This window comes from Phyllostomus hastatus, unplaced genomic scaffold, assembly GCF_019186645.2.
Source record: "Phyllostomus hastatus isolate PE091 unplaced genomic scaffold, TTU_PhHast_1.1 phas_scaffold_21, whole genome shotgun sequence".
Taxonomy (NCBI): domain Eukaryota; kingdom Metazoa; phylum Chordata; class Mammalia; order Chiroptera; family Phyllostomidae; genus Phyllostomus; species Phyllostomus hastatus.
This window is the reverse complement of record NW_025334017.1, coordinates 35,882,048-35,894,160: the sequence shown is the minus strand read 5'-3', so window position 1 is coordinate 35,894,160 and position 12,113 is coordinate 35,882,048. Positions and strand designations below refer to the sequence as shown.

The 12,113-nt window shown below is 45.8% G+C and overlaps 1 protein-coding gene across 1 annotated transcript; it reads right to left on the bottom strand.

Moving 5' to 3' along the window:
• Positions 1-2,390: 2,390 nt before the first annotated feature.
• On the bottom strand, positions 2,391-10,487 carry CCN3 (cellular communication network factor 3). The gene is made up of 5 exons (XM_045861199.1): positions 10,100-10,487; positions 9,743-9,968; positions 8,410-8,664; positions 6,986-7,200; positions 2,391-3,942 (listed from the first exon to the last, which is right to left on the bottom strand). Exons 1-5 carry the CDS (start codon positions 10,181-10,183, stop codon positions 3,646-3,648), a joined length of 1,077 nt encoding a protein of 358 aa, XP_045717155.1. The 5' UTR covers positions 10,184-10,487; the 3' UTR covers positions 2,391-3,645.
• Positions 10,488-12,113: the final 1,626 nt, after the last annotated feature.

Below are 12,113 nucleotides of genomic sequence, written 5' to 3'. Positions count from 1 at the left end.
TTTCTGCAGCCTGAATGCTGCTCAGCAAATGTTGCTCTTCCTAGGATGTTCAGATCTTAGCAAAGGTTTGTGGGTGAGATCACATTTTTTCAACTGTCTTTAATTATAACTTCAGGAATGCATGTGTGCACGCATGTGTGCATGTTAATGAGTGGGGATTGCTCTACAAGTGGTAGTTATCGTGAAGATCATAGTGATTGTGATAATGAAAATGATAGCTTAAAAGCCTAACATCCATTTCAAAGAATGTTCTATCTTTTGTCAAGGCACAGCCCCTTTATTCTTCTGCTTTTTCATCTACTCATCCATTCAACAGGTGTACAGTGGGGTCCTCCTGTGTGCCAGGTACTGGGACAGATACAAAGAAGGCCAAAAGGCTGGTCTTAAGAGGCTTAGTGCATTGGGATTTAAAGGATCAATTGTAACATGGTGCGAGAAGTGCAATACAGCAGCAAACCCTGCATGTTTGAGCCCTCTGCCCCTCCCCTCACCAGCGGCTCTGGCACACGGATCTTCTTTCAGGAAGCTCCAGGCTTATTCCTGACACTGTTTTTCACTGTTACCTCTGCCTAGAAGATTCTTTCTCCTAATCTGGATCCTTCAGATCCAAGACGAAATATTACCTCTTCACAAAGAACCTCCTTGGCCACTTTGAGTTCAGTTACTCACCGAGAAATTCCCTATTCGATCACCCCATTTTAATGATCTTCGTAGAGTTTGTTTATCGCTATTTGATATCTATCTTGTTTGACTTTCGTATTTATTGCTTTTTGCCTGTCTTGGCCAACAGAGTGTAGATTCCGGGGAGGTGAGTTAACTTATTTATTTTATTGTGTTTTTTCTTTTCATGGCTGTATTCCCAGGACCTAAAACAATGCTAGACACACAGGAGCTGTCAGTAAGCATTGTTTGAGTAGACAAAATGATGAATGAATTAATAACTGTGTTGGATGCTGGAAGGAGCGGCCGATTCAGTGTGAGGAGAGGTATGAGGGGAACTTCGCTTGAAGGCACTTGTGAGTTCAGCCTTAGATTGTTTTCCTGGCTAGAAAGGCAGGGTATTCTTAGTTACCAAAAGTTAGTAAAAAAAATCCCAAATAGTGGAAAAAATAAGACCAGTTTGACCCAATCACAAAGGACAGTTTTTTGCAGTTCTCTTTTCATTCGTGTGCACAGATACTTTTGAACAAAGCCAAACCCCACCTTCCATAGTTCTTACCTTTTGGGGGCTGCGTATGTTCTGACATTTTCACTTTAAAGTTTGCTTTGTTCTTCTCAGGATAATGGATGTACTAGGATTTATCTAATCAATCTATATTGCTGGACCTTTGAATGTCCCCATTTTGCCATTACTGGCAGTATGGGGCAGTCTTGCAGATAATCTAGCATGGGTCCATGCGGTAGCTTAATGTAGGAACCAAAGTACTTCGATCTGACTTCTAGATACACCAGTTTCTTTTAACCATTTAGTTTTATTTTACTTATTTAAATTTTTTCTTGTATTTTTTTCTATTACCATTTAGTCTTCTTATACCCCCAGCCCCCAACTGTTTATTCTTAAATTTAAAAAAGTTTTCTTAACTGCAATATAGGGAGGAGAGCTTACTTTGTAAAGCTATATAAAATAAACGCTATAATGAAAGTCAAGTTCTTAGCACGAATTATGGGATACATGTTAGCTCCCCTTGATAACTTCTTTTGAAGTCCAATTGGCTTTTCAATCTGTCTGAAAGGACAAATAGAAACTAGCTAAAGAGATGGGTGGGAACGAACCTGAGATCGAGGGAGCGAAGTTGGGAAGAGGGAAACATGTTTAACTTTATGGAGGAATAGCTATAGACCCCCCGCAGGAGCCAGAAACTACAAAGCATGAAGCTTATGTTGCCACTGACTTGGCATGCATTATTGCTGCCCACGGTTCTGCCCTGCGCTGCAGCTGCCGCTGGAGATGAGCTCTGCTGGGGCTCAGAGCCAGGGCAGGCCAATCAAAATAAAGCTGGTGTTTTAAGCTGGGTAATTGGGTGAACAGAGAGCCCTTTAACTGGATGTGGAAGCCAGAGAGGTGAGTTTGGATCGCTCCAACAAGAAGTTAAATTTTTAATACATAGACGTGGATAGCTGATTGTCCAGAAAAAAAAATATCAGGGCTTGAATTGTTGGTCTGAGTCAACTCTGTGCAGAGCACTTGAGGCCGTGGCGGAGAGACCTCCTCATTTGGGAAGAGCTATCTTTTGTTTTCCTTGCAGTAAGAAGGTGAACATCCATCTAAATGTATCCACTTTGCTTTCAATGGATACTGTGCTCAGGGTCTGATTGAACTTGCACATTTTATTTATATTTGTATTTTCAATAAAGAACTTACAAGCACAAAGTAATAGCAAAATCACACATTGATAAGATCATATTTATTTAGTGTTGTCTGACAAGTAGAGAAAGTAAAAAGAATATTTAAAAATGTATAATTTATATTTCTATAAATACTTTAAAGGAGAAAAGTTGAACACATATGGTGACATTAGGAGAATGTATACATTTAATTTTGCAGCCTACTTTATAGCCTGACAAATTAGATACGTGTATGTATCCACACATGTCTTGTTTGTGAGCTTGCATAATTAGCGCCCAAGGGTAAGTTATGGGTAAGTAATACATTCTAAACTCCCATAATATTTGTGTTATTATGTCCTCCCACTTAGGTCGGTTTTGTTCTTTGTTTGAAAAATTTCAGTACAAACACATTTAAAAATCATCCAAGGTTGTAATCGGGTGCACTGGGCCTCAATTTACTCATCAGGGAGCGGAGAGGGTGCCTTCTGGCACGCTCTGCTTCTGCTGAGTTAAACCCTCGCATACAGACATGCGGGGGCGGTGGTGTGTGGTCCTCGTCTTCTCTGCGTGACCGGGAGTTTTTTGTTCAGCTGCTTTCTATTGGAAAGGAGTCAATTTGTCTGAAGTGAAGCAAGTGTACGACACTAGTCCACTCAATTCACTGTGACATTGTACTACTGTGGATAGAGCTCTTTTCCTAGGATGCAACAAAACAAAACAAAACAAAACAAAACAAAAAAACCTAACAGACTCTGGAGTTCAAGTTGAAGTCGCTACAGACCCTTGGACTTGGAAGTCGCTACAGACCCTTGGACTTGGAAGTTCAGGGTTGAGCTCCTCCAAAAGAACTCAACAGAGTGCCCTCAAGTCAAACCTCAACAGGTGGCAAAATATCTGTATGAGGACGTGATCACTATGATTCTGGACTTGACTGTGTCCTTTGTTAAAGTGACATTCTCTTGAAATTGCACTAATACCTAACAAAGTAAGGGAAGTGTAATGTGATGCAGTCTCTACAGTAAAACCTATATCTGATTTCTTCAATTGATAGAAATTTTCATCTGCAGTAAACACTATAGAACAGTAAATCATCCCAAAGCACTATCCTGAGCTTACCTTGATTCCAAGTTTACAGTTAATCATATCTTTAATTTAAAAACAAGACAGCTATAACTGACCTCATATGACCACAGAAAACACACAGGACTCAGGGGCGAAGTCACGATTCTCATCATTTTTCTCATGTACTTTGGATGATAGGTCGCGCAGTCACTATGGTTTGTCTCATAGGTGTGCGTCCTCCTCCGGGGGCCCAGGTTAGATTTTCCCTTGGCTGCTGTTTGGCTTTAACTCTTGGAGAAATGCCTCGTTGTTGTGAGGACAGTTGTTGTGACAGGTGCAGGTCCCGATGACCATCACCGGCTTCTTGATGATGTGCCCTGGGGCACACTGGAACTCCACCTGGATGGTTTTGGTGTTGTGGGGGGTGCAGCAGCGGCCATCGCTACAGACCCCACAGTACCTGGGCTTGTAGGGGTGCAGGCTCGTGCAGTTCTTGAACTGCAGGTGGGTGGCTTCGAGGGGCTTCACGGTACGGAGACACCTTTTTCCTTTCTAAGAAAGAAGAAAGACAGTGATGCATGGGTGGCTGCTGTTCTTCCCAGGAACCACTTTGGGGGTATGGAATAACTTGCTAGTTGCCTGCCTAATAGCCATTGCTCTTTCTTCTTTGCTAACAGAACTTGAATTTTGTTTGGGTAATGTGGTCAGCTAAAAGGCTTTGCTTCCCCCAGAATATCTGGGAGCTTGGGGTGGCCTTGTGACAAAGTTCTGGCCAATGATACAGAAGCCAAGGGATTCTGGGAAATCCTTCACCCTGCAGACAGGTGCAGTTCTTTATTGCAGCCTGTGTTCATTTTCCTTCTTGCCTAGAATGTGGAAACCGTGCCTAACTGTGCGCAGGCATCTTTTGACCTTGGAGGTGAACATGAGGGTAAAAGCATATGATTAGGAAAGCTATGTTTTCAAGCCACTGTAACAGGGGTTGGTGTTGTATTTAGCCAAATACATTCTTTAGGCATCATGAAGAGAAAGAGAAGAAATCTGGCATCATTGTAAGCCTAAAAACGTTTCAAATACATTTCAAATGTTAATTCATGTGAGGTTATTATCAACAACATTCACTCATACAAGGAACAGTTGTTACTGTAGAAGATAATTGCCCAAGTTTTATAGATAAATAAATGAAATCTCAAAGGGCTAAAGTGAGATAAAACATCTAGTAATTGAAGTTCTTTGATGCAATGCCCAATTCTTCTACTGTACTATATAACCTTACGAATGTCCAAGACAATGAGATTTCAGGTTATTTTCCATGAAGACAAAGTAAGTGGAGAATTTATTGACTATTCCATTCATCATGGTTGGTGAGGAACCCAATATTGATACTCCAGCAAGGAATCGATGATAGGTTTATTTCCCACTTAGATTTCTTCACCCACCCATGTGCCACATTCCTCTACTGCTCTTGACCTTTCTAAGCACAGTCCACAGCTGGTGCGGCGAGGAGGCTTGGAGTTCTCTGAAATGAGTGGCTCTCAGACTTTATTGCGCGTCAAAAGCATCTGGAGGTTTTGCTAAAACAGATTGTTGGGCCTTGCACCCAGAGTTTCAGATTCGGGAGGTCTGACTGAGGTCTCAGTGATTTACATTTCAACAAGTTCTTACGTGATGCCGCTGTCGGGGGGGCCACACTTTGACAAGCACTGTCTTACATGTAAGACTCTCTGGGTAAGGAAGTCATGATTGCCATGCTCGTGTCTGCCCAGATTCCAACTCAACTTCTAGAAGCCTTATGAAGTATACGTACCATAAGTAAATATTGTAAATGGAATCTCAGCATTAAGCTAGGTGCAAGAGAAACTATACATTTTGGTTAAAGAAACAATAATAGGCAACATTTTAGAGGCATGACATGGAAAAACCTTACTTTATACAGAAATTACTGTGTCTTTGACAATATTTAAGATCTTCTTGTTTTTTTCCTTTTTCACATTTAATATTTAGCGTATATTCTTGCCGGCACCCACAGAAATGTACAAGGCCAACAGCATCCCTTTGTGTGTGTGTATATTTGTATGTATGCATGTGCTTTTGTGTGTGAGAGAGACACACAGGGAGAGAGAGAGAGAGAGAGAGAAGCAGAGAGACAGAGAGACTGCTTTGTGAGCCCACATGACCATGTAACATGTATGTTAGAATTCCCTTAAGTGTAGGGAGGCTTATATGATTTTAGGGATTGGGTATTTCTAGGTGTTCTTTCTAAAGTGGTAAAAGAAACTTAAAGTTAGAATGGACCTTCAGAAGTCATATAGCTCGGCAGCCATATAATGAATGCAACTACTAGAGACTCTTATTGTAGCAATAAATAGAAATTTTAAGCAAAGCTGCCTGACGTCCGCAGAGCAATCGGTGCCCACCACTTTGTCAATGTATCTATTTCACCCTCATGACACCTTTGCGGTAGGTACTGTCAATGACCCCAGTATGTGGGGGAAGGAATTGAGGCTCAGAGGTCAAGAAAACTGCCCAAGACCCCGTGGCCGGTTTGTGTGGGAGGCTGGAAGTTAAAGCCAGAGTTGCACCTTTCTGCATCGGATGGCGTTTTCTCAGTGCAGAGATGCGTGCGTCTTTCACTGCTAGGGACTGTTTGGTTTTGGCCTCAGGTTTGTACAAGGCTTCATATAATAATTTATTTTTGGGGCATGGCCTTTATCTGGGGTTCTAGTAACAAGGCCTGTGATGTCATCAGGAACCAGTCCAAGCTTCTGCTCTGCATGCCTTATACTCAGCACTAACACACTGAGTTGATAGAATACCAGCAAAAAAGGAAAGAAATGTGCTATTTTATTTGGCAAATACAGCCTTATGCTGGCAAATATACTAGTCCCACTGAGCCTTTTAAAACATTGAAACTCATTCCCAGACAGCCATTCATTTCTTCATCAACAACATTTGATCAAGTACGCACTCTAGATCAGTAGGAGGTTGGGGACTGAGGGGTGAGTAAGGCCGATATAATTCCTACTCTGTTGCTCATTACAGATTGAACCTCACGGCTGAAGGAGACTGAGGTCAGAAATGAGGACCTCTAGGGACACTGAGGTCAGTCTCTCTAGAAACTTACTTTCAGGTGGTGAACATACAATACAATATACAGATGATGTAGGATAGAACTGTGCACCTGAAACCTATGTAATTTTACTAACCCATGCCACCCTAATAAATTTAACTAAAAAGAAGAAGTGACCCCTCTAAAATCAACTACCCTTGGCAATTGAGTAGCCACTGTCTTCCAGGAACAGAATGAGATCTGCCATTCCCTTCTCAACTGGGGACATTATGATAACTGTCCGGACCCTCCCTCTTTACCTGGGAGCCTCTTGTGAGTTGCTTGGGGTATTTCAATACATTCAAGAGGAAAAAAAAAAGAAGGTAACCTCACTCCCTTCAAGAACCTTTCTGTCTTTCCTCTGAGATTTCCTCCATGCCAGAACTGACCTGCACTCAACTAGTGGCGCAGTGATTTTCCAAAGCCCAGACCCCAACGAGGTCGGGCAGCCTCCTCTGTAATGGGAGGTTTCCAGCAGGCCCCTACCTTATCTGCTTGTTGCTTGGGCTCTGGTTCACAGGGCCGCACCATACAGAGCCGGGTCCGCTTCACCATCTCACACTGGGGATTCCTGTTGGTGACCTGCGTGGAGAGGCCCATGCCGCAGGTCTTGGAACACGCGCTCCACTCTGTGGTCTGTTCAATGCAGTTGACACCTGAGTCAGAGACCGCGACCCCCAGAGTGGTTTCTGTCCTGTAGGCTGTAGGAAATACAAAGAAAGACAACTAGGCTGAGTGAAAAAAGGAAGGGGTTCATCATCATTAGAAAAAGGTTTCAGCCAACTCTGCATCTCCTAAAACTCTGGTGTTCTCGGGGATGGAGCCTATCTCTGTATTTGTAAACCCCTAACCAGTTGCACGGTGCCTGACATGTTGAGAGCCTTCAGGAAATCTTTGTGGAATGACTGTTTAACTTGTCCTTCTGAAGCTCAGGATCACCTGTCCTTAAGAAGCTTAGGGATTTTAAGAATATAGAATGGTTTAGCACCGACAACCTTTCCATAAATGATAGTGTTTTTAATACGTGATCTTGTGAAGAAAAGGAGTCATGGAAAAACTTCAGTTGGATGCATAAGTAGAACCAACTGACTCAAAATAGTGACGAAAGCATGCTTTGCCTTAGGGAGCCAGAACTGGTGGTTTGGGTTGTGGGATGCAGACACTGGGGCCTGGACGGCCACCAAACGTCCTGTCTCGGCACTCAGCATCATAACATATCGTGGCCTGGGGCACGTCTTCTCTTCTACGTGACAGTTTTCCTGTCTGATCTCTTGGCTAAGAAATCAAAGCTCTGCATACTGCCAGTGTATACAATCTGTCTGATTACTGCCTTCTAAAATGTTCTCTGCTGGCTCTTGAGCCCCACCCCTCCCCAGAATTATTTCCTTTATAAGATGAAGCAAACAAACAAAAAAAGTAAAACAAAGATCCTGAAGTGTCACTTGACCTTTTCCTACAGCATCTGGAAAGGTGACATTGTTCTGTGACACCTGTTCAACAGTAAGTAGCATTCTTTAGGGAGGCTGGTCTTGAGAGTACACGGCTACAGAATCCACAAAAGAAAAGAGTGTTGTTTTTTTTTTTTACTTTTATCTTTCTGATGTGAATAAAGGTCAAGTGGGATGGGCTAAAATATAAAGAGTAGTTATGCAATAAGACAAAATCAGTCCCATTGCTGAAAAGAAGCACTGAATTCAGCAGGTTCCCTTCAGGAGAAACTGTGCATACCTGTGTCGCTTGGCTAGGAGTCAAACCCATGCTGTGCTGGGCTCAGTGGGCAATCTGGAGCCCACGGTTGAATGGCCAGAAATGGAGGCCAGTCTGTCATTGCAAATCCGAAGGAGTGCCCATGCTTCCTGCCCACCTGTACCCTGTGCCGTGATCACCTTCGTCTATCCCGAGTTTCTCACCTGGAAGGGCATGCAGGTCCCCTAATGCTTCCGTGTCATTTGTGTCACAGATCCACTTTTCACAGCACTCCCCGGGCACTTCAACCTTCCGTGGAACCGGGCAGTCAGGTTGGGGGAGAAGCAGGTCTTCGTTACAGCGAGGCACACAGCCAATCTGCCCATCTCGGCAGGTGCACTGGTACTTGCAGCTGGGCTGAAAGGTCACTCCGCTTTGGTAGATGACCCCATCGAACACACAGTTATCTCCCTCTATCGCTAGAATACGGGGGAAGCAGGGCAGAGAGGGAGTGGGGGAGAAAAACAAAAACATAATGCCTCCAGGAAGCTACTTGAGATTGGCAGCACACGATCCAAAGCCCAGGTTGTTCTGTTTCTAGTGCAGAGAGTCTGGGTTCTTATCTCAGCAGAGTGATATCCTCAAGGAGGGCTCCCTGAGCAAGAAGGAACCTAAGACCATGCAGTTCTGCAGCTTGTTTTATGGATGAGAAGAGGTGTATAACTGAGACATGGTGGTCCTAAGCTCCCACAGCCATGTTCCCTATGATAAAGTTATTTTTGCAAGAAACTCCTTAGATTCTCCTAATCCAGAAGTTTAGAATTAAAAAGAAAAAAAAAACCATGCACTCACGTTCTCCAGATAGGTTAACTGGTCAAATTGGGCAGAGAGTTGGAAGCCCTTGGCATTCCAGCACACAAAAAAATCATTATTAGCTCAGAGAATAAAGTAAAAGGCTATGCCATGCCTCTAATTTAGGGATGCAGGGCCAGCCTCCAACTAAATGGAGCACCACGTGGAAAACCGATGCCCAATTAATTAAGTTTCACCAGCCTGCACTGGCCGGTTGCCTGCATTTTCTTTTATTCACAGCCTAGAGAGGGGTTACATAGCCGTCCCAGGAGACTAGGGGAGGCTTTGGCTCAAACGGGACAATTAGAGGCGTGAAAACCAACCTGTTGGGCTGCAGTCAGGGGAGCTGTGAGCCAGTGAGGAAACCTACGCTTCCATCACCCCCGAGAGGCCCCCTGGAAATGTCCGAAGGAAATGACTTCACCGGCCCTTAACTCTGCTCTGCTCCCCATCTATCCGGAGTCTTCTCTAGGTGCAAGTGATCAAATGCTTTTCACCTCTGGTTTCCGGCGCTCCCCCCAATCGGTCCCTACCCCCCAATGCCTGGCATAGAGTAAGTGCTCCATAAACATCACCTACTGCAGCCTCACTATTGTTATTACTTGCGCATCACCATCTGGGAAGGGGGAGGGAAAGGAGAGGAAAGAGGGGACAGCTCCAGCCAGCCGCAGGACAGAGGCCCATCGCGGGAGTGGGCTGGATTACCCATGCAGATTCCAGTTTTGGCGCTGGGGTCCGCTCTGCGGTCACAGAAGAGGCCGCGGCTCTCCTCGCACGGCTCCATCTCCGAGCAGCTGTCGCCGCGCTGGCGGGCACACACCAGACAGCACGAGCAGTCGTCCAGCACAGCTCTCACCCCGGGGGCGCACGCCGGCGGCGTCTTGGGGCACCCGGCTGGGCATGGGTTGGGGCAGCGCTGAGTGGCAGAGACCTGCGGGCGGGAGAGACAAGAAGGAGAAACCTCTCAGCAGGATCAGTCGAAGGCGGGGTGACCCGGGGACCCAGCATGGGCTGCCCAGGAAGGCAAAGTAACCAGGGGCACCTAAGAGGTGTGCCACTTACCTGTCCCAGGAGATGGAGGAGCAGAAAAGCCAGGCAAAGATATTGAGGGGGCAGATTGAGACTCATGACTGACCCACTCTGCATGCTGAGTCTTTTTCCTCCCGCTTTTACAAAACGAGACTTTCTACGCCGTGGATTGGCTCAGCTCGCCTCCCTCCAGGTCCGCAGATCGCCTCCCTAACCCAGCGCCACCGGCGCAGGTTTTATAGTGCGCTCTAGGGACGCGCACAAGCGGGTTGGCTGCAGCGCTCGGAGGAGGCGGGGGTCGGTTGGGTGGGGAATGGAATGAACCCCGGGGTTGCCATGGCAATTGGCCGTGGGTGCCGCTCTCCTTAGGGCGCGGCACCAGGGCCTGCGAGTGCCTGTGTGTGGCGACTGGCTTGTCCCAGAGCGCGGGGAGGGGCTGGGTGGAGTCCCCAGGCCAGGACCCAGAGCTCGCTAGAGCGCGTGGGAAGGAAACGCCCCGTTTCCTCCTGGAAGCTGCTTTGCCTTCCCCCAGGACTAAGACACCGCCACTCCCCACCTCACTTCTCCGCCCTGGCAGAAGAGCAGGGCTGTGAATGAGGAGCTCTCCTAAAGGGGTGCCTGAAGTTTGGGGCCATCTGTGGGGCGTTGGCGAGAGGCCCAGGGGTTTAGTCATAAGGGAAGCACATGCGAGTTTGTCACCGTTTGGGGCACTCTTTGAAAATGTTGAGAGAGGGGGAGGGAGAAACGGAGGAACTGAGAAAGAGGACAAGGAGGAGGGGGCAGAAAAGAAAATTAAAAAAAAAAATCAGCAATGTTTCGATGCGGGATCCTATTGGCCAAATGGCAAAGTTCATTTGACGAGACCCATTCCAAGCCCCACTGATTTTTAAACGCCCCGTCCCGCAGTTTTGATAGAAATAGAAGCAAGACATAATAAAATAAAAATATAAGAGCTTGAGGTAAATGAAAACTTTCTTCCTGCTGGATGAAAGCCTTGAAACACCTGTTGGATCAGTGGCTGAAAGTACAAGAGGCTTTGAGAGTTCATAAGGCAGGTTCAGCTCAGCCACTGCCAAAACCTCAGTCATCAAGGAAGAAGTGAGGAAGGTACTTGCTGTATTTAGCCAGCCGAACTCCTTTTCCACCCGGCATGCACTTTCAGAACACTGGCCGTCTCTCGTGAGAAGGAGAGCTGCTCCAAAGGGGACATTGGTTGTTGCCTTGAAAAAAAAAAAAAGCCCCCCTGGATTCAACTTTGCTGGTGCCTTTGGGATAATTATGCCCAGCTCCTTTGAGGATATCTGCCTTGAAAAGACACTTTATAAGAAAAATTATACAAGCTTGTGATGTAATGCTAAAGCTGAAAAAAGAAACAAATTGCCTCTACTCCATCCGTCTCCCGTATGAAGTTAAATCAAAGGCAGCTTGTGGAAGGGGCCAGGGCTGCTCCTGAAATTCTTGCCACCTTGGCAATGGAATCATTTCAAGCCCCTTCAGGATAGTTCTCCTGCAGAGAAGCTTGGAACTTGGATGACATACTTCCAAGCCTCCAGTCATTGCTTTCTTTGAGGCCCACCAGACTGAGCAGGAATCAAAGCGGGACAAGCAGTTGAACGGTTAATTTGCGCCATGTCTGGGTTACTCCTCTGCTCTTCAAGTTGATGGGCTTTCATGGGTCATCTGGCCTAGCGATGCTCCACCTGGCTGCCCCAGAGAATGCACCAGGGTGTATCTTGTTTAAACGGTAGATTCCTAGGCTCCAGTCACTTGCAGTCTCTGGTGGTGGCTGTAGGTAGACAGCACCTTAGTTTACCTTAAAATGGAGGCTGGCTTTGGGAAACCTCCATATGGAGCAGCTGGAAGCAGTTGATGGAGAAGTAAGAATATTGGCCAAGGTTTCCAAGTCTGAATAGACAGAACAAGGAGAAACTGGCAGCACTGAGGTTGGGCTGACTCTTCTTGGAAAGGGGAGGCTGAGAGGAGACATGTAACTTCAACGTAAGGACGAAAAAGTCACTGCTGATGTGAGCTGCTACTCAGGCCTCTC

What these genes read in the sequence shown, in the direction of transcription:
- CCN3 (XM_045861199.1), bottom strand. Translation starts at nt 10,183, where the DNA reads ATGCAGAGTGGGTCAGTCATGAGTCTCAATCTGCCCCCTCAATATCTT. An exon ending in CAAAACTGGAATCTGCATGG is followed by an intron (nt 8,665 to 9,742) that starts GTAATCCAGCCC and finishes CCCGTATTCTAG; the next exon opens with CGATAGAGGGAGATAACTGT. An exon ending in CCAAGCAACAAGCAGATAAG is followed by an intron (nt 3,943 to 6,985) that starts GTAGGGGCCTGC and finishes CTTCTTTCTTAG; the next exon opens with AAAGGAAAAAGGTGTCTCCG.